The 25874-nt window shown below is 57.5% G+C and overlaps 11 protein-coding genes across 11 annotated transcripts; 5 read left to right on the forward strand and 6 right to left on the reverse strand.

The window, feature by feature from the left end:
* Positions 1-201: 201 nt before the first annotated feature.
* On the forward strand, positions 202-1520 carry HRG_08676 (COBW domain-containing protein; the record flags this gene model as incomplete). The annotated part of the gene is made up of 2 exons (XM_044867147.1): positions 202-769; positions 832-1520. The coding sequence occupies 2 exons, from the start codon at positions 202-204 to the stop codon at positions 1518-1520; spliced, it is 1257 nt and encodes a 418-aa protein (XP_044718034.1).
* Positions 1521-2443: 923 nt separating this feature from the next.
* HRG_08677 (yippee zinc-binding/DNA-binding /Mis18, centromere assembly domain-containing protein) lies at positions 2444-2883 on the forward strand (the record flags this gene model as incomplete). The annotated part of the gene is made up of 2 exons (XM_044867148.1): positions 2444-2542; positions 2650-2883. The coding sequence occupies 2 exons, from the start codon at positions 2444-2446 to the stop codon at positions 2881-2883; spliced, it is 333 nt and encodes a 110-aa protein (XP_044718035.1).
* Positions 2884-3330: 447 nt separating this feature from the next.
* On the reverse strand, positions 3331-4658 carry HRG_08678 (nucleotide-sugar transporter domain-containing protein; the record flags this gene model as incomplete). Its single annotated transcript, XM_044867149.1, has 4 exons — positions 3331-3598; positions 3658-3989; positions 4038-4520; positions 4575-4658. 4 exons carry the CDS (start codon positions 4656-4658, stop codon positions 3331-3333), a joined length of 1167 nt encoding a protein of 388 aa, XP_044718036.1.
* A 1374-nt stretch (positions 4659-6032) lies between these two features.
* Positions 6033-7246, reverse strand: HRG_08679 (uncharacterized protein; the record flags this gene model as incomplete). The annotated part of the gene is made up of 2 exons (XM_044867150.1): positions 6033-6101; positions 6173-7246. The coding sequence occupies 2 exons, from the start codon at positions 7244-7246 to the stop codon at positions 6033-6035; spliced, it is 1143 nt and encodes a 380-aa protein (XP_044718037.1).
* A 569-nt stretch (positions 7247-7815) lies between these two features.
* HRG_08680 (clustered mitochondria domain-containing protein) lies at positions 7816-11772 on the forward strand (the record flags this gene model as incomplete). The annotated part of the gene is made up of 4 exons (XM_044867151.1): positions 7816-7867; positions 7957-8034; positions 8090-8148; positions 8203-11772. The coding sequence occupies 4 exons, from the start codon at positions 7816-7818 to the stop codon at positions 11770-11772; spliced, it is 3759 nt and encodes a 1252-aa protein (XP_044718038.1).
* A 559-nt stretch (positions 11773-12331) lies between these two features.
* Positions 12332-14361, reverse strand: HRG_08681 (forkhead domain-containing protein; the record flags this gene model as incomplete). The annotated part of the gene is made up of 4 exons (XM_044867152.1): positions 12332-12410; positions 12476-12706; positions 12758-13278; positions 13345-14361. 4 exons carry the CDS (start codon positions 14359-14361, stop codon positions 12332-12334), a joined length of 1848 nt encoding a protein of 615 aa, XP_044718039.1.
* A 2287-nt stretch (positions 14362-16648) lies between these two features.
* HRG_08682 (helix-turn-helix, psq domain-containing protein) lies at positions 16649-17594 on the reverse strand (the record flags this gene model as incomplete). The annotated part of the gene is made up of 5 exons (XM_044867153.1): positions 16649-16656; positions 16716-16744; positions 16826-17010; positions 17056-17181; positions 17262-17594. 5 exons carry the CDS (start codon positions 17592-17594, stop codon positions 16649-16651), a joined length of 681 nt encoding a protein of 226 aa, XP_044718040.1.
* A 476-nt stretch (positions 17595-18070) lies between these two features.
* Positions 18071-20501, forward strand: HRG_08683 (poly(A) polymerase central domain-containing protein; the record flags this gene model as incomplete). Its single annotated transcript, XM_044867154.1, has 6 exons — positions 18071-18213; positions 18294-19035; positions 19102-19651; positions 19711-19831; positions 19887-19986; positions 20421-20501. The coding sequence occupies 6 exons, from the start codon at positions 18071-18073 to the stop codon at positions 20499-20501; spliced, it is 1737 nt and encodes a 578-aa protein (XP_044718041.1).
* A 323-nt stretch (positions 20502-20824) lies between these two features.
* HRG_08684 (tubulin domain-containing protein) lies at positions 20825-22479 on the reverse strand (the record flags this gene model as incomplete). The annotated part of the gene is made up of 3 exons (XM_044867155.1): positions 20825-21092; positions 21151-22086; positions 22202-22479. The coding sequence occupies 3 exons, from the start codon at positions 22477-22479 to the stop codon at positions 20825-20827; spliced, it is 1482 nt and encodes a 493-aa protein (XP_044718042.1).
* A 216-nt stretch (positions 22480-22695) lies between these two features.
* On the forward strand, positions 22696-23642 carry HRG_08685 (Thioredoxin-like fold protein; the record flags this gene model as incomplete). The annotated part of the gene is made up of 4 exons (XM_044867156.1): positions 22696-22746; positions 22917-23097; positions 23219-23387; positions 23465-23642. The coding sequence occupies 4 exons, from the start codon at positions 22696-22698 to the stop codon at positions 23640-23642; spliced, it is 579 nt and encodes a 192-aa protein (XP_044718043.1).
* A 367-nt stretch (positions 23643-24009) lies between these two features.
* HRG_08686 (septin domain-containing protein) lies at positions 24010-25550 on the reverse strand (the record flags this gene model as incomplete). Its single annotated transcript, XM_044867157.1, has 5 exons — positions 24010-24294; positions 24502-24872; positions 24929-25061; positions 25113-25372; positions 25430-25550. The coding sequence occupies 5 exons, from the start codon at positions 25548-25550 to the stop codon at positions 24010-24012; spliced, it is 1170 nt and encodes a 389-aa protein (XP_044718044.1).
* Between the last annotated feature and the right edge of the window lie 324 nt (positions 25551-25874).

Below are 25874 nucleotides of genomic sequence, written 5' to 3' on the forward strand. Positions count from 1 at the left end.
CTTCATCCATTGTTTTTTTGGGGGGGTTTTCTCACAACCGGCAACATTCGAACCGGGGCCACCATTCTCGTGCACCCCGGCTGCATTTCCATCTCACGAGCCTGCATCTGATACTTCTCCGGCAAAGGGTGCCGTCAACAAGCAGCCGCCCAGGCCACAAGCCCAAGCGCGCTGCGTCAACGGCCCTAGCGACCGTCGGCGATGCAGACGCCTGCCAATAGCTCCAATACGGAGCCTTTCCCCGCTGTCGTCGATCCGTTCCGGCCACTCGACGCCGAGGCTTCCGCCAACGCAGCCGCCAACGGCCCGGCCGCCTCGTCGCCGCTGAGCCGAGGCCTGCGCCGTGCCTCGAAGAGCTTTGAACAATCCGATCCACCCGAGGGATGCTTTGCCGCGGCCGGAGACTTGGCTTCGTCCCTGCTGTCAGGCCAGGCCGCACGGCAGCCAGGCGCATCCTCGATGGGCGCCTCGGCCGTTCAGCCGCCAAAGCCGGGTGATATAGCCTTGCAACAAATCTCACGAGGACCCAAGAGCGACGTCAGCACCGCCTCGCAAACGACGACCGCACTGCCGGGGGAGCCTCCTGGCGCCGCCCCTTTCCCCAACGGCTACCACTTTCCTCCCAAGCATACGCTCGGCGAGTCCGTCAAGCTGGGCACTCTAGCCCTTTATAATTACTCCCTCACGCCAGTAGGGTTTCTGGTTACGATATACGGTCTCAACGTGGTTGCCTGGGGTGGGATGCTGTTCCTGCTTCTCTGTAATGCCTGTAGGTCCCGTCTCCCCCACACTGCATGCACATTTGCAACCAGAAATAACCAATTGCCACAGCGCCGGCCATGTGTTACCCAACTTGCAACGACATCGAATCACCAAGGCGAAAATGGGTCGAATACGACTCTCAAATCCTCAACGCTCTCTTCTGTGTCACAGGCTTCGGGCTGGCTCCATGGCGGTTTAGGGACCTATACTTCTTATTGCAATATCGGCTTTTGAAGAAGGAAAGAGGCCTGCGTCAGCTCGCCGGGATACACAGAGGGTGGTTTCGGCTAGCGAACTCTGACCAGCTGCCGGTCCATCTCGGACCGCAGAACATCCACGACGAGTCGCCTCAGGCTGTTCCGCAGTCGGCAATCCCGCATCCCGAGAAGAAGATTCCCGATCCCCCTCTGACTGGGATGCGAGCCCAAGCCACAAAGGTTTGGAAGCTTGACCTCGTCATCTGGCTGATGGTGTGGAATACGTTTTTCCAGTGCTGCCTGTGTGGGTTTATGTGGGGAATGGACCGCTTCAACCGCCCTAGCTGGGCCACAGGCCTGTTTGTCGGACTCGGTTGCGGCGTCGCAGCCGTTGGCGGGATCATGATGTATCGTGAGGGTCGGGCAGTACGGAGTATCGAGGGAATTGTCGTAAGCGAGAAGGATAAGGAGCGGCTGAAGCGGGACCGGGAACAAGGCATCTGGCACTACAACAATATCAAGGCCAAAGAAATTGGAGCAAAGGGATCAGGAGGTGGTTGATGTCGCTGGTGACGGGGAAGAGTGTCAACTGGCCATTTAACGGAGTTTAGGGAGCGTCTCACCGTCGGGGGAGGATGGCCATGGATAGCCGTTGCGTCAGTGGCTAGCTTAAACTCTTATTATTCAAGATTTTGCAAGGGACTATGCGCACATGGCCTTTGAAACCTCGTGCCTGGGTCACGTCGCCGTGTGCGTCGACGCCCGAGCCGCTGCCTGAAGGACTCTATCCGCCGACGAATAGACTCGATCTTGCAAGAAAGGGTTCAGGTAAAGGTGGGTGTCGATTATATATTGAGCCCAAGAAAAACACGCTTTTCCTTGTATTGGATCTTGTAGAGCGTGCGCGGGAATACAGTGCCTACCATGGACTCAACTCGTCGATACTCTTGTAGTTTGTACCTGCCCGGCCTGTACTCCGTATAACGAGGCCAGGCCATGTTTCGGTCACTCCCCGAAGCCCCCCCCCCCCCCCCACCGAGCCTCCGCTAGCGAGCAGCTGACCTTATCGAGCCTCTCAGTCCGTTCTCGTCACGTCTCTGACCTGCTTCGCCAGCTACACACACATGTTGCCCGACACCCCTGCCTCTGCTCATCCTCCTCGTCTCACCTTGCCAACGCAGAGCCGGCCAACCGACCAACCGACGAGCGCAAGACGCCTTGCACCTCCATCCATACGTCGCCTCCGTCACAAAGCGGCGTTTGCTTGACGCCACCCAGAGAGAGGGGAGAGAGGGGGACACCACGGCTCTGCCCCTCGCCGCAACGTCTATTTTATCAGATCCCCGTCGCGGCAGCCGTAGTTTGTCGATACCCATCCGTTTTCTTTTTGATCGCATGAGGGCCATATTGTTGGTTCCCAGCAGCTACCTACCAGCGGACAATCGGACTGCGGCGCAAGACGGCCTTGCCTCCCGCCGCCCACCATGGGGCTCGCATACAACACCTATCTCAACAGCAATAAAATCTACGGCTGCAAAACGTGCAAGACTCACCTCGCCAACCACGAGGACATTATCAGTAGAGTGCGCCAAGACGACCTTTTTGTCTCCTCCCACTCTTGCTCCTCCCTGCCTCCACCAGCACAGTAAGCCTCGTCGATTCTATATGGCCTGCTAACAGCTCAGAGCAGAACTTTCGCGGCCAGCATGGCAAAGCCTACCTCTTCCACAACGTCGTCAACGTCGATGCCGGCGAGCCCAACGAGCGCAACATGACGACGGGCCGCCACGTCGTCCGCGACATCACCTGCCGCCAATGCAAAGAGACGGTCGGCTGGAAGTACGACAAGGCATACGAGAACTCGGAAAAGTACAAGGAGGGCAAGTTCATCCTCGAAGCGGAGCTTCTCTGCAACGTCGCGTGACCCACATTTGCAGCGCAGCGTGCCAAGGCAGATATGACGGAGAGCTCGTTGACGCTGTGCTAGGAGCGATCAGGGAGACAGGACTACTTGGCGTATAGCATTTTCTGAAAGAGGGCGTTTTAAAGGTGCAACTCGACTTGAAGGCATAGTTATGGTTTGAACTTGATTCTTTTCCACATTTCTTCCTGCTGATGGCAGCTTTCGGCGGCGTATCTGAGGTCTGGGCATGGGTTTAAACAGGAAAGGATAACTGTTCCGGGCCCAACGCCATACACGCGGCAAACGTCCCAGCTCGGCAATCAACGTGTTGTTCAAAGACCAGTTCGGTGCAAAAGTCGCAGTCCATGTGCGCTATCTTCTGTATGTATATATATCCTCAACCAGATCAAAAGTACGAATAGCCAAAATCAGCCCAGAGAAAACATGCTGGATGCGATTCTAAACGCCTTACTGATGCTCAATCGGCTCCTCCGGAAGTAGCTCCTCCACCTCTTCGCCGTGTCGTAGGCTGCTCAGAGGCGGCCGCACAATGCCGTTGAAGACAAACGTTGAGTAGACCAACAGGGCAAAGCCGACAATCTGCAACATCTTGAAAGACTCCCAGCCGAGACCCAGAGATACGATCCAGATGAACAAGGTCCTGCATGTATCAATGGTCGACCTCGACGTCGCACTAACACTGCGTGTTACCGACAGCCCAAAGTAGTTGAAGCCACTGGAGAGAAATGAGCGGTCAGTGAGATGCCACCAAGAGTATGCCGGGTTGCTCCCTACCCAATGCTTATCATGATGAGAACACTCGAAGTCCAGATGCGCCTCTGCATCATTTGACGCAAGCCCTCCTCCATGTCGAAATATCCGTAGCGGCCGGCGTCGGTTCGACCAACGGTCACATGCATGATCACCATGACGAGGAGAGTGACGAGGAAGCCAAAGATGCCTTCCCAGCCAACGACTTTGATTGGCTCGATGGAGGAGTTCTCCAGCATCCACTCCTCCAGCACGAATTGGGTGGCTGTGAATATTTGCGCTCCGGCAATCAGCAGGACCCCGACGACGGCCCTCGCGGCGTCGGACATGGCAGCACCCGATGACTCGATGCCAAGCTGCGGTGACTTTTGTTCGTCGGGCCAAATGGCCCCAGCCAAGCCCACGACGGCCACGCCCAGGACGACACCGGCCAAGGAAAGCCACTGGAACAGGCGGAGGTGCCTGTGCAGGAAGACGACGCTGAAGAGGCCGACAAACAGGACAAGCGCGCCTCGCGTCATTTGGTAGATGGAAGCCGCAACGAGAAGCAGGCCGGCGTTCATGAGAGTGGTGCCGCAAATGTCGCAGATGGCCGGAAGCGCAAGGAGCATAACTCGCAGGCCCCGAAGAACCGAAGGGCCATCGGCATCGGGCTTCGGACAGCCGTCGACGTGCCCATCGGCCCCATCCGCGGTGTTGACAGTCTGGTACCCACGCCCAGCGGGCGACAAGCGAGAGGTGAGCCTGCGATATAGGGATAGCAGGCCGACGACGAGCCAGCAGCCCATTTCGCCGACAAACATCTGGGCCGTCTGCAGCACCGGCTGCTCGAAAAGGACGGGCCGTTCCACGTCGTCGGGCCCGCAGTGCCGGACGCATTGGTTATCCTGGCGACGGTCAGCTCACCGTCTTGCGCAGACGACGTCCGCGGGCGGACTTGCCTGGTATTTGGTTAACAGCGTGTTGCAGACGCCGGTGAGCAGCATCATGCCGACAAGGAACGGAATGGCGGCGCGGGAGGCCATGGTGAGCGAGTTGGATTGTGGATGTGCCTACGGGGCCGATGAAGAGAGCTCAAGCACCCTGGGTCGGCGCGTGCAAGATAAGATGGTTTTGGTCCTCGTCGGCGGCTCGAGGCTTTCTGTCCCGTGATCGGGGGATGTGGATTGAGGGCGGGAGCAGCACGAGACCCGGGGGCGCGTGGTGCTTCATTAGATGCATAAGATACGGAGAACCTTGTCTTGCCAAGGTACCTAGGTAGGTACCTATCTATCTGTCTGGGGAAGGCGCTAGGTATTACTTTCCGGCCCCAACTCGCCTTCAACTTTGACATGTGCTCGCTCCGTGCCTGTTATCCAGCACAGCATCAAGGACCATCCAAACCCGCGGAAATGGCACCATCTCCAAGCACCCATCCAAGATTCCATCTCCACTACGTCAAAGCAACCTGGGTTAGGGCCCATGGTCAGACCAAGTCGTCCCAATCGTCTGAGCCAAGCAGAGGCCTCGGCAGTCGAACCGATTTCCGTCCAATCTTCACGAGCCTTGATGACCATGTCGTCGGCTGGCTCCCCTTGAACAGTGCTTCTTTGTCCCTGTCCCGGTGGCGCATGCTCAAGCCGGCGCTGTCCCTCTGCTTCCTCTGCGACACTGCTACTCCAACGGCCAGGGCATTTGTCGCGTGCCAGTCAAGGGCGCCTGGCCGGCCAGCATCCCGAGGCAGCTTTTCCGTCTTGTCAGACCCTTGATCGGGGAGCACCCACTCACTGATACCCTCCTCCCAACGCCATCCAGAAAACATGGTACTGACCCTTGCCGATCCTTCGGCGCCTCGGAGGCTTTCCGCAAACGCCAGGTCTCTCAAGTCTTTGGTCTTTTGGGCGAGAACAAAAGCAACATCGGTCCGTAAGCCGGGCCCGAAGCAGTCACCCAGGTCAAGGCCATCTAGCTTGGAACATAGCTCTGTCACGCTTTCCCGCATCGACATCGCACAGCTTTTGCTGCGGTACTGCGCCAGCCAACAGAGAAGGGTTGTTGCCTGGCAGTAGTATAGTCGAATCGTGGCACTACCCTCGGCCCCTCTTGCCACTTCCTTGAGCTCCGCCGCTGCCTGTCGTTGAAGAGCTGTGTCTGCAACTGGCGACTTGGCCACCGTGAGATGACGTGCCAAAGCAAAGATGAATATTCCGTTGTCGTGTCCTAACTGCCGCCGCCGCCGCCCATGACGACGAACCTCGGATAAGCAGTAGTCCAGCATAAAAAGCACTCGCCTCCACGCTCGCCGCCTCTTCTGCGCTTTACCGACACCGCGGGCGCCTGTCATTGCCGTGGCAGCTGCCACCACACCAGCGACAACGCTGATCAGCGTCTGCTCCGTGTTTCCGCGTTGGCTCGTCGATTCATCTGGCCTGGCCATTGCGAGAAGTGGCAAGCACGTCGACAAGAATGCGGCAACCGAGGACCCCGATCTGCTTGTCGTGATGAATTCGAGGCTCGACTCCAACACGGCGGAAAATGCTTGAGTAGAGAGACAGCTCACGGGCAAGAGGCCTCGCTTGAAAAGTGACGATAGCCACTGCAACGGTACTGCGGAGGTTGTTCTACCCTTGAACGACTGCAGCATCTCGCGCAGCGGCAGAAGCTGTCTGCTCTCAGTAAGGCCATTCAGCAAGCTGCGTGGCGCCAGCAGCGGCATCTCGACTGAGGCAGCCAGCTTGCCGGCTTCTGCCCTGCAGTTGAGTTGCAGACAGAGCCGGACCAGCAGGCAGACATACTCTGGCTCGAGTAGCCCGTCTGAGACAGCCTCTGTAAGCAAGGCCATTGCATGAGCCCGTACGGCCAGCTTCATGGGACGCCAGCCCGAGCCGGGGGACCCGAGGGCTTCGAGTTGCTCGTATAGGTCGAAGGAGACATTCGATGCGTCCCACATGGTCTGGCAGCCCCGTTCGCGAGCCGCCTGTCTCTCATACGCCTCGATGTTGGCGATGCATGTCGGCATCCTTCGCAAACAAAGGCCCAAGAGCGATTTTCGATGGGGGTCTTGATTCTCTGCCATGGTCGACCGTAGTAGACCATTCAGCCAGCCCAAGATGGCCTCGTAGCTTCGATATCGGTCTTCGGAAATCGCTCGGCGAAGGGAGCGCAGGCCGCACACGAGATCCGCCGAGGCGATCTCGGACGTCCCGACCTGCAGGACTTCCAACGCGCCTGGCTCCGTGTTGTGAGGCGTATCCGGCTGCTCGGAGATCTTGCGCCACACCGGGGTGGAAAGGTCGACTAGGCCGCAGACCGGGGACGAAACGCCGAGTTCCATGGCTCCCAGAGTGCGCGTGGCCCGCGGCGGTGTGACCGCGTCCCCTGGCTGGGCGCTGGGCGCTGGATCTGGGCGTTTCCGTCCATAGGTGAAGCGCACACGTTTCGATGCTCGTGGCAGGTCGCCCGCCGGGCATGGTCGTTTGGTTTGACGCGACGGCACGGCTTTTTCCTCGATGGCGAGCTTGCGCAATCCCGCCAGCCGCGACTGCAGCTGGCGGAGCAGGCGATGGCAACGAGCCGCCGTCCAGGGCTGTGAGTCGTGTCCTGTCCCGGACCGGCAGCTAGGGGCGGACGACATGGCGAGGGAGTTCGGGATTGCGGCCGCACGGGTCGAGCGCTCGTCAAATTGATGCATTCCGTAAGGATGTGGAAAAGATTTAGTTAGCCATGATGGAGCAAAGGAATTAGTTGAAATACCGGCCTGGCTCTGTAGTACAAAGCAAAGACGGCGCGAAAGCAATGTTGCTGTTGACTCTTCGATAACTCCGGACAGTAGAATGGATCTGTTTACTTTGTTCCTCTTGCAGGCTAGCTAGGCAGGTACGTACTCCACAGACAGGGACCTCCACTCAGAGAATGCCGCGGTACCCGCGCACTACGCAGAAACTGCCAACGGCTCCCGGGCTTTCGGAAGTATCTTGATGTAGCCTGGAGCTTCGAGCCGCTAGGCCGCTATCTCGAATTTTTTTTTCTCTTACCCGCGAGACAGCTTCGTCTCATTGCCATCGTCTTCCGCGGTCAACCCAATTTCTTGCGTCTCTGTCCTGATACCGCCTGCGGCTGCTCCGTGACTGGCATCTTTCCCTCCTTGTGCCGTCTTGTATTTCCGTTTATGCTTTACTTCCTGATTTCCCCCCTTGTATAAACATGGCTGCTCAATCACAAGCACAGACTTCCACTCCGACGTCTTCTGACAAAGGTATTCTTTTCCCTTGCCTCTCTCCGGGCATGATCCCAACCATGCCGCGCCCGCGCTCCTCGCTGACAACGGACGTTCATTCTCTGCAGAAGATGTCACTCGTGGGACCAACCATGCCGTGGCCGCCCCGGCTGAAGCGGACGCCGAGGCAGATGCCGGAACCGACTGTATGATCGCCCCTTGCCGGCCGTTGCAGTAGATCCGCCTCTGACCATGTTGCAGCTTTAATAAACCTGACCGTCGCTCTTCCCGATCCCGAGGTCCAAAAGATTCAAATAATGGTAGAAATGCCTCGTCAATTGACGTCTCAACAGTGTGCTTACGGGGCATCCTAGGTGTCGTCCCAAGAGCAGGTCCACGAGGTCCGCCAATCCATCATCGAGCTGCCCGCCGCTTTCCGCTTCACCTGCTTCCACCTTGAACATGCCGGCCAGAAAATCAACGATTTCATCCCTCTCTCCGAGATCCAAGGCCTCGACGCCGACCCCGAGTTCTATTTGGTTCAGGACCCTTACACCGAGAAGGAGGCGCGGATCCACCTCGTCAGGGTCCGGGAGCTCATAGGCGCGGCCGGTGACCGAGTGGACATCTCCCAAGGTGTTCTCCCGGGTCTCTCGCTCTTCGAGAACCTCTCTCTGAGCTCTGCGTCTACTGCCGACGGCGCAGACCAGCTTCCGGTCAAGGACTACGAGTTTCAAGTGCTGCCGTCCCTCACGAGTCTCATCCCCGAACCCGTCAGCCCCCCGCCAAAGACAGTCAAGTCGATAGCCCTGTCGTCCTGGAACCCACCTCCCTGTCATCTGAGGCAGCGCGGTCACCTGCTTTACATCGTCGTCACGACCAACGAGGGCGAGCAGTTCCAAATCACCTCTCACGTATCCGGCTTCTTCGTCAATAAATCCTCCAACGCCAAGTTTGATCCTTTCCCTCGCCAGGCGCCAAAGGGTCATTTTTCCCACTCTCTCCTCGAACTCCTCGCCCTTATCTCGCCTTCCTTCTCCAAGTCTTTTACACAGCTCCAGGACCACAACATGCAACGGGACCCTTTGGCCACTTTTCAAATCACCAATGCAGTTCCCGCCGCCCCCTGGGTCGTGCCATCACCCAGCTCTACTCTCTGTGCCCATGTTCCCGACGCCACGCGCCCTCAAGAGACCTTCTTGTTATCCGGCGTGGAAAACCTCGACAGCTTGCGGGACTGGAACGAGGAGTTTCAGTCAGCCAAGGAACTCCCCAAAGACACGGTTCAGGACAGGGTGTTTCGCGAGCGTCTGCTGTCGAAGCTCTTTGCCGATTACAATGACGCAGCGACAAAAGGCGCAGTCATGGTCGCGCGCGGCGAGATTGCTCCGCTCAACCCAACCGAGTGCCGAGATGCCCAGATTTTCGTCTCCAACAACATCTTCTTCTCGTTTGGCGCTGACGGAGTGGGTACCTTCACGTCGGAGGGGGGTGACGAGGCCGCGCGCGTTGCGACAGGCAAGGATGTTGCCGGCGTGAGGCTGGTCAATCAGCTCGACATTGATGGCCTCTTCGCCCCTGCAACAGTTGTTGTTGACTACCTCGGCAGGCGCATTGTTGGCCAGAGCATTGTGCCTGGCATTTTCAAGCAGCGTGAGCCCGGCGAGAACCAAATCGACTACGGTGCGGTCGACGGAAAGGACGTTGTCGCGGCAGATGAGCGCTTCGCCCCGGCGTTTGCTCAACTTTTCAAGGCCCTCAAAGTCAAGAGGCATCCTGTTTGGGACAAGGACGGGACGAAGTTTGATCTCGAAGCAAGTGTCGAAACCAAGGGCTTGATGGGGACTGATGGACGCAAATACGTACTTGATCTCTACAGAATCACACCATTTGATATTACCTGGCTTGAAGAGTCGCGTCCGGCTACAGGCGAGGATGACACCAAGAGCTACCCTCATCGGATGACGGTGCTACGCCCCGAGCTGGTAGAATCCTTTGCACGGCTCAGGATGAAGCAGTGGGTGGACAAAGAGCTGGCTCGCCGGGGACAGACGAAACGAGACGAGACGACAAACGGCGTCAATGGACAAGAGCCAACTTCTGCCGAGGACGAAGCGTCCAACAAGGGCCCACTGGATCTCTCAAACTTCAAATTCGCCCTCAACCCCGACGCGTTCAGTGGCCAGCTCCCTCAAAGTGAAGAGGACAAGGTCCAATTCGAGGACGATGAAAAAGAAGTTCGAGAAGCCTGCAGTCATCTACGCGACCAGGTCATCCCGGATTTGTTGCGCGAGTTGTCCGATTCCGACGTCAGCTTTCCCATGGATGGCCAATCGCTCAGCCGTCTCCTGCATAAACGTGGGATCAATGTCAGATACCTCGGAATGGTCGCTACGCTCGCCACTGATAGTCGGCTGCGTTGTCTGCGCGAGATTTGTGTCCAGGACATGGTCTCCCGCGCGTTCAAGCACGATGCTGCAGGACATCTTCGCTCTCTCCCGGTACCTTTCACAACTGCCTGCGTGTCTCATCTCCTGAACTGTCTTCTGGGGCACAGGCTGAACCCAAAGCCTTCCGCCGAAATCGATTCCTCTCTGCGAATGCTGTACCCCGATGCCGACCTCTCTTTTGATCAGGTAACGCCCGAGAGTCTTCGAGCAAGCATCGCGAAGCAGGTCCTTTCTCGTTTCAGATATGAGTTGGATGAGCAATGGGACATGGGCATTCGCAGCACACAGCTGCTGCGCGAGGTGTGTTTGAGACTCGGAGTCCAGGTACAGGCCAAAGACTATGTCTACGGAACCGTCGAGAAGTTGGACGCCCCGCCTGCCGTGGATTTGGAACAGACTCAAAGTAACGGGAACGTCGATGGAGAGACCAAGAAAAAGAAGAAGAAAGCCCGTGACGGTTCGCCATCGTCTACGGCATCGGGCACGACCAAACACACTTTTACCCCCGACGACATCGTGGACATGGTTCCTCTGATCAAGCATTCCAGTCCACGTAGCGCGCTTGCAGAGGAGGCACTCGAGGCAGGCCGCCTCTCCATCATCCAGAACCAGAAGAAGCTGGGCCAGGAACTGTTGCTCGAATCCTTGTCACTGCACGAGCAAATATATGGCATCCTACACCCCGAAGTGGCCAAGGTCTACAACAGTCTGTCGATGCTATATTACCAGCTCGACGATAAAGAAGCCGCGGTAGAGCTGTCGAGGAAAGCCATCGTTGTCGCTGAACGTACGGTTGGCGTTGACTCTGCCGAGACGTTACTCAACTACCTGAACCTGAGCTTGTTCCTCCACCAATCAGGAGACAGCAGGGGGGCTCTCGCGGCTTCCAAGCACGCTCTCATGCTTTGGAAGATCATCTATGGACCCGGCCACCCCGACTCGATCACCACCATCAACAACGCTGCCGTCATGCTGCAGCACCTCAAGGCGTACCACGACTCGAGGCTCTGGTTCGAAGAATCACTCCGCGTGTGCGAATCTGTGTTCGGGAAGCAGTCCGTCAACTCGGCCACTCTCCTGTTTCAGCTGGCCCAGGCCCTTGCGTTGGATCACGACTCCAAGGGCGCCGTGAACCGCATGCGAGAGTCCTACAACATCTTCCTCAATGAACTCGGCCCTGAAGACAAGAATACAAGGGAGGCCGAGAGCTGGCTCGAGCAGCTCACACAAAACGCCGTCTCCATAGCCAAGCACGCAAAGGACGTGCAGACCAAGCGCATCCGATCTGGAATCCGCTTCCCAGCCGCAACCGTGCCTTCTCAAGCCCCAGCGGTTGGGTCGTCCCAGCGCATGGCTGCGTCGTCGCAGATTGACCCTCGCAGCATTGATGAGCTCATCAAATTTATCGAAGGCGGAGACCAAAAGTCCAAGTCGGCGAAGAACAGGCTCAGCCGCGGCAACCCCAAGCGAAGGGGTAAGAGCACTGCGTCGTGAGCAACATGGTCTCGCGTCTTGTGAGAGGCGTCGATGAATGCGCTAGAATGCATTGTCGCTGTTTCCCCCATGAGCTTCTTGACATCTATATATGGGTGTCGGATGGCTGGCGGTCGTGGATGGAGCAGGACAGTGCGGGTAGAAAAAAGAAAGGAGGGGGGATCATATACGGAACACTCACAACTTGGACCATGTAAATCTATGTACTGTAGTTGAGCGCTGACCCGGTCAGCTGCGCCAGAGGAAATCTTTGCTCATGTCTGCCGATGTCGTCTACTGTCTGGCGCCAACAAGTCGCCGTATAAACTGTGACTCACATCTATGCATGGGATCAAGTCGAGAGCGACAGAGAGAAGAGACGTTAAATCTAGCGTAAGACAGGTCCCTGCCTGTAATGAAATCTATCCCCCGACACCATGACGATACGCCTTTTCCCACGTCCAATTCATACTGTTGAGTCAGTCCATTTAGCAAAAGCTCGGTTCCATTTTGTCAGATTCGGTCAGATTCGTTCAGTTCCTCATGGTCAACAATCATAAAGATTCGCACCGTCATAACTTCAGTTGCCCTTGAGCGCGCTGGCCACGCACACACCTCTGCCCACCGGCGCGTGGTAGGAGCCTATGCTTTGGAAGCCCCTAATTCAACGTAAGCTGTGGCTCTCTTTGTTGTGGCTCTCTTTATTTCGGCGGCTGGGGCTTACTTGGTCAGGTCAAAGCCCTGCTCATCGTCCGGCTCCTCAGTGTGGACTCGATCCTGCGAGGCCCCAGGCTTCTGCGGTCTCGAGGGGCTGCTGGGGGGCGATTTACTAGCGCCAGGAGGGCTGCTGCTTGGCATGCCGCCGCCGGCTTTGGACGGGCTCATTTCGTACTGGGCCGAGGCCTGGAGGGGCGTGCTGCCTATCTCGGCGTACTTCCAGAAGGGCGCGGGCGAGCTGGTCGGCATATGCTGGCTGGGTCTCTGCGCCGTGCTCGGAGGGGCCAACTTTGGGTGGATCCTGGGCGGCGCAGGCGTCACAAAGGACGTGCCGTCCTCTTGCAAGTAGGACGAGGTGAGGATAGGAGATTGGGGGTTGAAGGTGGCCAGGGACGAGTTGGAAGCAGCCGCTGCAGAGTCCTTCCTATGGCGGGGCAGTGGGCTGCCGTCTGCATTGATGGCAGCGATTCGTTCCCCCCTTCGTTCGCCGGCGCGCTCGGGAGTCGATTGGGTGAGCTGGAGAGGCGGTCGAGAGGACGGAGAAGGCACGGGCGAGCCTCGTTTCCGGGTCGAGGGAGGGTCTCTTGTCGCCATGTCTCGAGGCCCGTGAGTGATGTAGTTGAGCTGGTTGGGTGACGATGGGGCTGAGGAGCCTCGGTGACCGCCGCGGCCAAGCTTGTACGCGTTCCGAATCATATCCTCCCTGGCCTCGGGAACAATCTGCCATTTCATGCCCTTGCCGGGTTCATCGGTCGATCGAGCCACCTTGTCGAAGGACTTGTTGAGTGAAAGATTATGTCGGATCGAGTTCTGGTGAGGGCTGATTAGCATGAAGCAGACGGATAACGCGTTCACGCGATGCCGGTATCGTCTCACCTGCCAGCCTGCCGCTTGTTGGTGGCGGTAATATGAGTAGCTGTTCATGATGAACGTGTAGATGCCGTTCAGATTGAGCTTTTCGTCGGGGGCGTTGGTGATGGCCTGGGTGATCATCTGAGCGTAGCTGTACTGGGGTTTGATGTGCTGGTTGTCGTCGTGGCTCAGGTCGACCCCGTTGGCGCCCACCATGATTGCAGGAGTGTTGGCAACAGCGGGAGACTTGGCATTCAATGCGCCGGCTCGGCGTTGGACAGAGGGCGGCGTACCGGGTCGCTTGTACTCGGGGGGCGCAGGGGCAATGAAGGGCTGGCGGCGGGGTGCCGGCGGCTGCAGTGAATCGGAGCTCAGTCCGCAGCGCTTGAGGAACATGGGGTGGACGTGAAGCGGGCTGATTTCCGAGGGCAAAACAAATATCATCTCGACATTTCCAATCTCAATGACTTGGCCGCTGGTGAGAGGGCGTGAGGCGTGAGGCTTGAGGGCCTGGCCATCAACCTTTGCGCCGTTGCGGCCCTTGACCTGGAGCAGCCACTTCTCGTCCTTGGGGTCAAAGGAGATGGAAGCGTGATCGCGCGACACCATCTTGCTGGGGCCGAGATCGATGTGGACGTGACCTTGGTCGCCGTTGTGGTCGTCGGCATGGGACATGTCGGGAGCGCGGCCGATGCCGACGGAAAGCTTTGTGATGTAAAAGGTCCAGTCCTGGGCGGCGACCTTTGCGTAGGCCTTGACCCCGTCGCCGTTGGCCTCGTGGATGGCGTTGGCATGGTCCTTTGCGGCCTGGACGGGCTGGGTCTTGAGCTGCTGGGTGATTTGCGAGACGATGTGGTCGTCGTCGGTCCTGGGCGAGTCGTCGAAATCGTGCGAGGCGGACGTGGCGGGGTCGGGAGAGCGAGCCCTCTTGCGTCGCTTCGTCGGGCGACTGGGCGACGAGTCGTCGGCGTCGGGCTGGACCTGTCTGTCTTTGCGCGTATCGCGACGGCCGCGAGGGGGCCTCTTGGCAGAGAGAGGCATTGCCGGAGAGGGGGAGGGGGGGCGGTTCGTTTGGTCAGTCCGTGCTCGAACGACGACGGCGGCGGCGACAATGAGTGGTTATGTGTGGCCTCTGCCGTCGTTGGAGGCGGCGGTGGGCACGGGGCCGGCGACTTGGTCTGTTCGCATTCAAGGGAGGGAGAGGGGGAGGGAGAGAGAGGGAGGGAGGGAGGAGGTTGGTTGTGAGGAGAGATGTTGCGTCACCAACAACTGTATGTACAGTACATGCAAAGTACAGCACACGCCGTCGGTGAAAAAGGGCGAGTATGGCAGAGTGGGAAAAAGAGGCGTCCGGCTGTCGAGGCCGTCCGTGGCCCAACAAGCAAGTCGGGATCGCGTCCGCGTTTCCCCCAAAGTGTATCCGTAATGGCTCGTTTACTTACATTAGTAGCGCGCCAGGCAGGCCCACTAACCATGTGTCCCGGTCCTTGTATGCATTGCAGCGGACACAGGTATCTTTTGCATGCGACTGCGGTGCAAGAGGGACCTGCCCGGGCTGTCAATGGGGCGCTGTCTGGCGTGCATTATGTACATAGAGCATGTAGCCCGCCCTTCCAAACCCCCGGTACAAGCATCGAGAGGGGCCGCCAGGTACAGTGCCAATGTGCATGAGCCAACCACTCTACAGGCGTACCAGGGACCCCTGGATATTCTCCGCACAGTGTCGGTCGGCGGCTGTCAGCGGCTTCACGATTGGTGAATTGACAGAGGACCAAGAGTCTCAACTCGGAGGCTCGCTCACCGTATCACGTCCCAGGGTGACCACTACCAAGGTCGAAAGGCCAAGCTCTTCTTTCGTCGTCGCCGGTTCTCGGCAAGACAGTGCAGTGGGAGCTTCATTCCAAATGTCTGGGGCATTCACAAAACACGAAGCACCAAGCGTTTACTGGGACACTCGATTGACGAGCCAGGGCGCACTGTGTTTCCTCTGTATGTCGCTGTGCGGTTATTGTGCGGATACTTTTTGCTCAACTCACACGTGCCCTGAGACTAATAAGAGCGAACCGAGAAGCGCTGTGCATTGCCCACAATAGGCACAAGTGCTGGCACGAGAGACTAGGTGAAACACAAAACCACACAGCCTTTTGCCTCTTGTCCAGGGCTTGCTTGCTATTCGTAGTAAACAAGAAGCATTTTGGGCTTGGCTTTCGAGGTACCTCCAAAGCATGTGTCCAGGCACCAGTGCTTTCTTTACCTTAGGTAAGTTACGCAGCTCTACGTAACGTAATCCACCCCCTTCCCGGTCAGACCCCCTACTCGGTCAAAAATTCCCCACCGACTAGACCCGCACCTTACGCGAGACAAACGGAGCACAATACCACGACATATTTACTCCAAGAGACAAGTAACTCGATTAGGACTATCTATTACACGTACGGGCAGTGTGTTCAAAAGACCTGCACTTACTACACCGTGGTGGTGCACGCTGTCTTGGGACACTCAGCTCTTCTATAAGTCGTTGGTCCCGCTCCTTCTTCCCGCCGTCGCTTGGCCCGCTCATCTTCCTTTGCTCTCTGTTTCTTGACCCGCTCCTCTTCCTTTTCTCGCCGTAGCTTGAACCATTCCTCGTTCTCTTGTCGCCGTCGCTCGGCCGCTCTTCTCCTTCTTGTCGTCGCTTGGCCCGCTCCTCGTCCTTCTCTCGCCGGCGCTTAGTCCTCTCCTCTTCTTCCACTCTCCGTCGCTTAACCCGCTCTTCTTCTTCTTCTCTCCGTTGCTTTATCCTAACCGTGCCCTCTGCAACCGATAGAGTACCGCCGTCGCCAATGTATTCACGGCGCTGTTCTTTCTCTGCTTTCGCCGCTGGTTTTCTGACCGAAGTTGCCGGTTTTCGTCGGCAAGGAGGGCGGCGCTGTGCATGGCCATTTGACATCCTTTGATAAGCTGGTTGATAGCTTGTGAAACTGGCGAGTCTGTATTTTGTGGCCGGCGTTGAAGAAGCCTTTCGGCGTGAGTGGTAAGCTGGTTGACGTTATGCGGAGTCTTGGCTGCTTCCAGGCTCTTGTTGGGACTTGGAGTATTCTTGTCGCCGTGATCGTTACCGACTTTGTCAACCTGAACTTGTAACCGCGATAATACTCTGTTTGGGTCAAACGGAAAAAGGCCTGTTGCCATAAATCCGCTTCGGATATTCGACGGCGAAAGTGCTTGTCGGCGAGCGTCTAAGTACATGGGAAGGAAGTCCTGCTTGTCGATATGATGGATCCCAGCGAGCATTTTCTCTTGAACCTTTCGGCCGTATATGGTTTTCAACGGCGAAAAGCACCCGACATCAAGAGGCTGCAAGAGATGTGAGGAATGTGCAGGCATTTGGAGTACTACGATGGAATTGGCCGTACAGTACTTGTCAAATTCCGGCGTGACGTGACTGCCGTGCCCGTCGAGAATAAGAAGTCGATGCGTACCAACCGTACGGCGCCGTGTATTCGGATCAAAGACTTCCTTTAACCAATTCAAAGCAAGGTCGTCGGAAGTCCAGCCATTCTCACTAACGGCGATATGCCAGTCATCGGGCACTCCTGATTCGTACCAGCTTGCTTGGTGTAACTTGCCCTGGAAGATAACCTTCGCCGGTAAAGCCCAACCTTGGCAGTTGATAGACTCGATCACAGTAACCCATTCTCGATTTCCAGGCTGCGTGAGTACTGCCCGACCTCGCCGGTCAGACCGGGTAAGGACTCTCGCCGTTGCAGCGACTCCCATTTGAAACCCCGTCTCATCAAAGTTATAGACATCCTCGTCAAGAATCCCCATTTCTGTTTCGTCGCCGCGACTCGATCGTACCATCCTTGGATCTTTTGGGGTCTTCGCATTTGGCTCGTTGGTAGTCGTATCGGCGAGTACTTTGCCTTGATTTCGCCGTGGCGGCCAACAAACTTCCGCACCCAGTTTTCCCCGACAGGATCTTTGCCTCGCTCGGAAAGCAATAAGTTGGCCATCCGACGAGTGTAAGCCACTGTCGGCGGCATCCCTCGCTCGTCCATCGACAAGATCCATTGTACCAGGGCAGTCTCTTCCGTCGCCGTCAACTTCAGGTTGTTCATCTGAGCGTCGCGTCGGCGAATGACACCGCGCAGTCGATCAGATACTGTCGATTGAGGGACGTCGTATGCGGCCGCAGCCTTGCGGGTACTTTTGAATTGGCCCTGCTGATAGGCCCTGACGGCGAGCAGGACCCGTTCTTCGCGTGGAACCGATTGGTCTCCCGTTGCCGTCATAGTGCTCGGTTTGTCTTGCCATAAGTGTGGGTCGCCGCGTGGAGACTTTTTCTGACCGAGTAGGGGGTCTGACCGGGAAGGGGGTGGATTACGTTACCCCATGCACGTGCTCATCCACTACCTACCAGGAACGGAGTACCCAGCAAAGGCATCATTTCTTTGCTCGCATCTACATCGAGCAACACCGACTTTTTAGTCAACAGCTACCATCACCGCCGTGCCGACGCCCTTCACCCTTCCCTCGCTCACAGCAACCTCTTGCTGCTGCCGGAGACGTTACCGGCTCACCAGGTCGCTCATTGATCAGCCTCGATCCCCGTGAAACGCCTCCGGCAGCCAAAAGCAGCAGCTTCTTCTCCCCCTGCATCTTTCTGCTCTCATCCGAGCTTCAGCACCACCCTCTCCTAAACATCTCTTCTTCTTCGGCCTCGGCCTCCCCTTGTTCCGCAGCTCTTCCCCTCGATCCCGCCGACAAAATGCCTGGAGACCTGAGCTGTGGTGTCACACCGCCCATGTCCGTGGCCCTCCCCACCGAGACGGAGAAGCGAGCCAGCGATGCCCTCATCGAAGAGCTGCGCCGCCAAAAGACGTTTGAGAGTCCATCCGACACACAAAAGAGGCATGTCTCCTCTCGAATCCGTCATTACCGCCATCCGTGGCCCTTCACGTGCAGCTGACTGACCTCTCTCCTTCGTCCAGGTACAAGGTTCTCGAGTCACTCCAGGCCATCTGTGACGAATTCGTCAAGCGCGTGGCCAAAGAAAAGGAACCCAAAAACGACATGCTCCTCAAGAACGCCCGCGGAAAGGTCTTCACCTACGGAAGCTTTCGCCTCGGCGTCTTTGGGCCTGGCTCCGACATCGACACCCTCGTCGTCGCCCCCAAGTATGTCACGCGCGACGATTATTTCAAGTACTTCCCCGACCTGCTAGTCGAAATGGCCCCCAACGGCGCCATCACCGACCTGACCGTCGTCACCGACGCTTTCGTTCCCATCATCAAATTCGAATACTCGGGCATCAGCATCGACCTAATCTTTTCCCGCGTCATACAGAAGCAGTTGTCGCCTAGCTTCCAGGATCTTAAAGACTCGGGCCTTTTGCGCGGCTTGGATGAGGCCGAGCTGCGCTCCTTGAACGGCACACGCGTCACGGACGAAATACTCAACCTGGTTCCAGAACAAAGCACTTTCAAGCTTGCACTGCGGGCCATCAAGCTGTGGGCTCAGCGTCGCGCCGTCTATGCAAACATCATGGGGTTTCCGGGCGGTGTGGCCTGGGCTATGCTAGTCGCGCGTGTCTGCCAGCTGTATCCAAAGGCTGCCACATCCGTCATCGTGAACAAGTTTTTTCTTGTCATGGGCCAGTGGCGATGGCCACAGCCGGTACTTCTCAAGCCAATAGAGAGCGGCCCCCTCCCGGTTCGCGTCTGGAACCCCAAGGTATGTCTGAGCATGGATTCTCCAAACCATCCTGGCACCACTTTCAACTAACCAGAATGCAACCAGGCCTACAAGGGTGACTCTTTCCATCTTATGCCCGTCATTACCCCAGCATATCCGTCCATGTGTGCGACATTCAACATCACGCGATCTTCCATGACAATTATCAACCGCGAGCTCCAACGCGGCCTGGACTTGACAGAAGGCATAATGATGGGCAAGAGACCATGGAGCGACCTCTTCGTCAAGCACACATTCTTCACCGTCGACTACAAGTACTACATTTCCGTCACAACGGCGAGCAAGGACAAGGAAGCTCAGAAGGTGTGGTCTGGCTATGTCGAGTCCAAGGTTCGGGTGCTGGTTCAAAAGCTGGAGTTACATCCGTCCATAGCGCTGGCACATGCCTTCAACAAAGGCTACGACCGGCGCCATCGCTGCAAAAATGACGAAGAAATTGCACAAGTGCAGGAAGGCAGTCTCGACTGCTTAACCACAAAGGATGACGCGGGCCTCGATACAGCTGAGAAGAAGGCGACGGGAGAAAATGGAGAACCTGCTCCTTCGACCGAAGTCTTTACCACCACTCACTACATTGGTCTACAGCTGGTAGAAAGTGAGTCATTCCCGAGTTTCAGTCCTGCTGAGAACGATGCTAACCTCCGGTCTCCACAGAGGCGAAATCTCTCGATTTATCCTATCAGGTGGACGAATTTAAAGCACTCTGCACACAGTGGAAGAAATACGTAGACGAGCTGCACCTCTTGGTCTCCATTGGCGTTCAGCACGTGCGGAGGTAAGTTGCGATGCGAGACACCGGCTTGGTAGACGAAGACTAACACCCTGCACAGCGTCAATCTCCCCGATGACGTTTTCGAGGCGGGCGAAAAGAAACCTCAAAAGAAGGGTGCTAAGAGCATCCTGAACAGCAAGAAGCGCGGCCCGTCAGAGGTAACTATCACATTCGCCATTGGCTCTCGTTCTCGGCCAGCGATTGCGCCGCCGAAGGCAGGCGCCCCAACTACCGACAGAAGAGACTGACAAGCTATGACAGGACAACCCCCCTCAGCCGGCGAAAAGACAACAGGCCTCGGTGGCAGCCGTCGGGTGAACGCCGTGCCTGGTCCGCTCGAGCCGACAGTTTGGAAACCTTTTTTGACAGGCGCTCGACGGTGCTATCTGCTCTTCCAAGGAGCGGCTTGGACAAGGCTCGATCCCATCAGGAGCCCCCTAGTACCCCGCTCCCCGCCTACTGACAAGCAGAGTTTTGACGCAGTTTGCCTCGACACGGCTGGACGATGAAGCGTCGATGTTCGTGGCCCATGTCCTGATTTGCCAAGTGGCCACTACCTGGCTGTCACCAGCTGACCGTATGGTGACGACAGGACGTTGTCGGCGACCCGCAGATGGTGAGCAAATCCGGTGATGAAATCTGCGAAGCCTCGCAATATACACGCGAGCCCTAGTCTGGATGGGCCGTGACTGTGGTCGTGGGCCTCAGCGGTTGACTTTTCTTGCAGATGCCGACGGAAGCCCAATCCCCTTCATTCGGGGCTATATATAGAAGATTTGGCCTTGGTAGGCGACTAATAGATGTGTAATTTTCCATATCTGTCTCGACAGAAGGGCCCCTGCCGTCTGTCACCGGACGACGGTCTCATGCGCAAGTAGTGGACGTCTTATCTGTTGTTTATTACGAGATGCATTTGTGTTTCACTCATCGTCTGCCGCAACCAGGCTCGGCGGCAGACGGAGAGGCGTAACAGTCGACCTCTTCGGGTTCGTGGTGTCAGAGGTCGTCGTCGCCCTCGTCGCTGCCGCTGGACCAGCCATCTTGGTAGGCATCGGCAATGTCCATGAGACCGCTGCTGAGCGCCTCCCGGTCTTCCAATGTGACGGACCGAGATGTTTGGGACTGTAGCATCTTGACCCGTGCCGACATTGAAGAATCGGTGGATAAAACAGCGCGCACTGGAATTGCGGCTTCGTCGGCCGAAGCGTCTGGGAACACCGGCGGGAAGCTACTTGGTAGGGGGAACAGGAGCGAAGAGGTGTAACTGTAGGGCGAATCAGCTCGAGCTGGGGCGACGAGGTGGACACGAGTGATGGACTTGCCTGCGAATGATGGGATCGCCCACACGGTGCCTTGGCTCCCGGCCTGACGCATCCTCGGCCGGGACCTTGTCGTCAACCGTGCCCCGACAGGTGGATAGCTGGCCAAAGATGCGGCCATGTCCCCCGGGAGCGTTGCCGCAGCCCGGGAAAAACGAGCCCACGTCCAGCGTGTCTGCGTCCGGCTCCAAAGCACGAGCCCCCACCCCCATCTTGGCGCCGACCAAGGTCTGCCGCCCGCTCGTGTTGAGGCACTCGGCCATGTCGCTCAGAGAGGTCGGCCGTTGGCCAGGCCCGGCAGCCAGGCGAGACGGCAGCGCTGCGCTTTCCATGACAGTGGATAGGAGACCGGACACGTGCCAGGGCGAGCTACGGTCGATGGCGAGGGTGGTTGAAGTCTGAGTGTCGGGGATCGTGAGGGGCACTACGATGGACGCCATGGAGCAGGATTGGCCCAGGCTCTGGGCCGTGTTGGCTAGGCGCAGTTGGCGCTGCTGGCGCGAGGCATCCAGCAGGGGCGCCTGGAGACCCCAGACCCAGATGCAGGACTTTGGATACTCGTCGCGCAGGGCCTCAAGGTACGACAAAGCAAAGCCGCCCCAGGCATCGTCAAGTGTGGTCAGCACCTGGATGCCCTGCATGGCGTCGCACTCCTCGACAAAGGGCCGCCAGTCGCGGTCGACAATGTCGTGCTCCTTGTCGAGGGATCCAAACAACTCGGCGCCCATGGCGAAGCGCTCAAAGGGCCGGATGGACGAGCCGAGCTCAAAGTCGTAGAGCTGGACGGCCGACCTGGGGTGCAGGTAGACGCGCGAGAAGTCGGACCAGTAGCGCACCGTCGACGCCGTCGGCCGCTGGGGTTCAGTGTCGGCGTCGAGGCTCTGCTGGTAGGCGCTCGGGCTCACAGCCTCTTGCTTGTGCACCGCCGGCTGGCCGGACCTGTAGGCAAGCATGAGCGGCAAGCTTCTAACACGGTGATTGCGATGATGGGGGTGGGGCCGCGAAACGTCCTCTTTCGGTGCAAGCTTGGCAGGGGAAGGGCGAGATAACTTGCCAGAGGGAGTCAGCCGCCGCGCTTGACGTCGAAGCGCCATCGTAAAGAGGATTGATCCTTCGGAGGGAGCCAAAGCCACCCTTGAGATCGTAGACGACGGTCCTAGGCAGAAACGTCTCGGTGCCGTCCTGCCCTAAGCCCGGGCGCCAGTGAACATTGTGGTCTACCAGAGCCTTCCCCTGGTCGCCGTATGTAAAGTACGACTCCTGTGCGTTCCAAAAGTGCGTTGCCAGGTAGTTGCTGAGATGACCGAGCTGGAGCGTGACGATTTCGCGCATTTTCAGCAGAGGCACGTGGCTCGTGGCCAGTTCACACCCCCCCGCCGGTATCGGGTTTGGTTGAATCGTCACCGAACCAAGTCCCACGGCTTGCCGGTTAATCCCGTGGAGCAGTGCTCTTTGTCCTCGCCGGCGTTATGTTTAGCCTCGTCTGGTGCGCAGCTTGCGTCAACGAGCGGCCTCAGCAGGGTGCAGGGTAACTAGCTGTAGCTTCAAATGCGGCCAGAGCTCGGCTTAGCTAATGGACGAAGGGTTCATAACGTCAAGGTCGGCACTCGGCACTAGTCTCGAGACCCCGCTAACTTGCTTCTCTTAGAGCCAAACAGATGTCGTCATAAATCGCCAAGTGAATTGTTTGGGAAAATGGATCCCACGATGATTAGAGAGAGAGAGATCCTGCACAGGCACATACCCCGGTGACGATCAAATGCCCACAGCAATCTGCAGCAAGCACCGAGTCTGGGACCCAATCTGGATTCTGGGCCGAGCTCGAGTCGCTCAAGACGCCTACGGCCAAGGACGTTGCGTCTGCACCCAAGATCGGAGATCAAGCGCCGTCCACGACCCTGCTGAACCCGCCGGACGGACGCAAGACCATCGTGCTCTTCCTCCGTCACTGTGGGTGCCTGTGTAAGCCCGCGCCCAGGCCCCTGGCCTGTGGCTCCGAGACCTCCAGACCGCCACCGGGGGGGTAGCATCGAGTGAGCAACGTCTCCCGCCCGCTGGCGTCTCTCTCCAGTCGCAGAGAAGACGTTCAAGACCCTGGCCACCTTCTCCGAAAAGCACAAGGATGCCCATTGCGTCGCCGTGTCGCAGTCTTCCGCCCAAGCCACGGAGCGATGGGTCCCCCAAGTCGGGGGCGCATGGAACACCGGCATCGTCGACGAGGGCCGCGACCTCTACGCAAAGTGGGGTCTCGGTATCTCTAGTACCTGGCACATGTTGAAATCGGTTGCCCTCTACTCAGTCTACCGTCTCGGCACAGACCAAGTATCTGGAATCGACCCACCGAGAGCAGGACTCGTTGGCAGACAAGCGGTGCCTTTGCCATCGATGAGACAGGCATCGTGCGCTGGGCTCATGTATCCAAAGCTGCCGATGACATGCCAAATTTCGACGCTGCTCTCGTGGCGCTTGGACTGAACCCCAATGAGTCGACTTGAGCATGAACTCGTAGTGGGTTCAAGGATAGCGAAATAACGATGAAACCAAGATTTTGCCGGCTGATTACCACGAAGTCAATCGTGCCAACACTGGCATTGAGCTCGAGGAAGTCCCAAAGGCGGAAATGATTCAAGCGCGGCGGCTGCAGCGTAGCTGAGGCAGAATGGTATTATTTGTAAGAGGCTGAAAGATTAACCAGCGAACGGGACAGTGCTGCACTCCGCGAATGTGTTGGCTGTCGGCGTACTGAGAATCTCAATCAAGATATGCATCTGGTGTACTTCAAGGGCGTGTGTACGCAGGAGTTTGAAACACTGCACAATGGCTCGAATCCGCGTCGCAGCGCACAGGCTACCTAGTGACTGATCAAAACCTGATCAGGCACCACGACGGAGGCAAGCCTGCGTCCCAGTGGCGTGCTATCTCCGGGCGGATGAGCCACATGGCAATGCAGCCGAAAACGCCCAGGCTGCTCATCAGCTCCAAGGTCAGCCTCCCGCCGTGCTTGATTCGACTGCCCAGCTCCAACAATCCCAGCGGATCTTGATGGTTCGCGTTGACCGGCTCGGCGTTGGTCTGCTCTTGGCCCAGCCCCGTATAAGGCCCTGTCTTGGCCAAAGGCATATCAAAGCCGCGCTTAGGGTCCAGTACCTGTGGCGCTCGATCAGTTCTTTCCGCCTTTAAACTTTGCTGTAGGCTCTCTGCCCAACTCGAGAGCTCCACCCGCTCCCATTGCCGCCGCTCAAAGTATAGGTTCGTCCCGGTATGAGGCACAAGGGCTCCGCCAGTACTAAGGCACCGGGAAGTCAAGGCGAACTGAGATGTGCTATCGAGAAGCTGCCGCCGACGCCAGCTCACAGACTTGAGAGCAGCAGAGTACCGGAGCCGGGAGCTTCCATCGAGAGAAAAGATGCGGTCGATGAGCTCCTCAAGGTCTGTTGAAACCTGTGACTGTAGAATCTCAAAACTCATGTGAATGCTGGCATCCGTCGCACGGCAATCAGCTTCGGTCGTACTCGAGACTGCGTATATGCTCGACGTGTTCTGTGCCGATTCGGGTCTGGCAAAAGAGAACCATTCAAGACCTTGGTCGCTCAACATGTTGACAAGCCTGTCCTTGGATAGCGCTAAATCCTCGCATGCCAATTCATCTGCCCTTGCAAGCAGTGGAATGACATTTGTTATCTTCTGCAGACTTTTGATGCATCTGATGTCAGCCGGGTTCGGACCTGGGGCTCGTGTTAATATCGAAGATCTGTGAGGTTCTGAACCCTGCTGCACGCACCCGTAAAGGGCACCATATAGAGCACGACATGAACAATCGGCCCGGCCCCGCCGCTTAGAAGATGGAACAAGTCTTCATCTTCTATTGGCCTTTCGCAGAGCCGCAATAGCTGTGTCTGAACATATCGATCTGCCTGTTTGGGGCCAAGAATACGTTAGCTGGCATCGAGAGCGCGCCTCCGAACTTGACTCGCCTCGGTATTATTTGGAAGCGCTGGACAATCGAGGAAACACAGGTTCCTGTCCAAAATGTCGTGTGTCAGGGATTGCCTCCGTCTCTTGGCGTACGCGACAGGCTCGGAACTCGCTCGCCACCAAGGATCAGGTCGAGTGCTGGCGTATATCTCCCTGATTTTGCCAGCCGAGCACGACTCGAGAGGGTCCATGTGCACAATGTGTTGACAATTCTGTCCCAGGGCCTGGATGAGTGATGTTTTGCCAATGCCTACTCGGTTAATTAGCAACACTGCGTCGGAGTTGTCCAAGGGTGGACATTATGCACCTGCTCGACCTGCCACCAGCAACCTGAGCCTTCCCATCGATTTGCCCACGTCTGAAAAGGACCGACGGCCGGGGACCGTAAGACTGGGCATCACCAGCTGCGGAACTGTGCTTCCAGCCATGCTGGCGGCAGGACCTCGGCGCGGCGCTCGACTGGGAGAAACCGCGGCGGAGCCAGCCGAGGAGGCATTGGGGTTTTCCGAAAGAGAGCAGCTTGATGAGATATCGGGAGATGATGGGCCGCTGATGGCAGACCGAGGGCCCAGCGCACCGGCCGGAATGGGCGTTGGAGGCTGCGAGATGGCGTAATCCATGTCGGAAAAGGAGGCAAGGGAAGCCGGCTGTGGTCGGCGCGCAGAACGATCGGACAGGGGTAAGCTGGACACCCGGCTCAGATCGTAAACTTGGGCTTTGGCACGAGGATCCAGTTCGGGAGAAGAAGCGAG

The sequence above is a fragment of the Hirsutella rhossiliensis genome, assembly GCF_020360975.1.
Source record: "Hirsutella rhossiliensis strain HR02 chromosome Unknown scaffold00010, whole genome shotgun sequence".
NCBI classification, from domain to species: Eukaryota; Fungi; Ascomycota; class Sordariomycetes; order Hypocreales; family Ophiocordycipitaceae; genus Hirsutella; species Hirsutella rhossiliensis.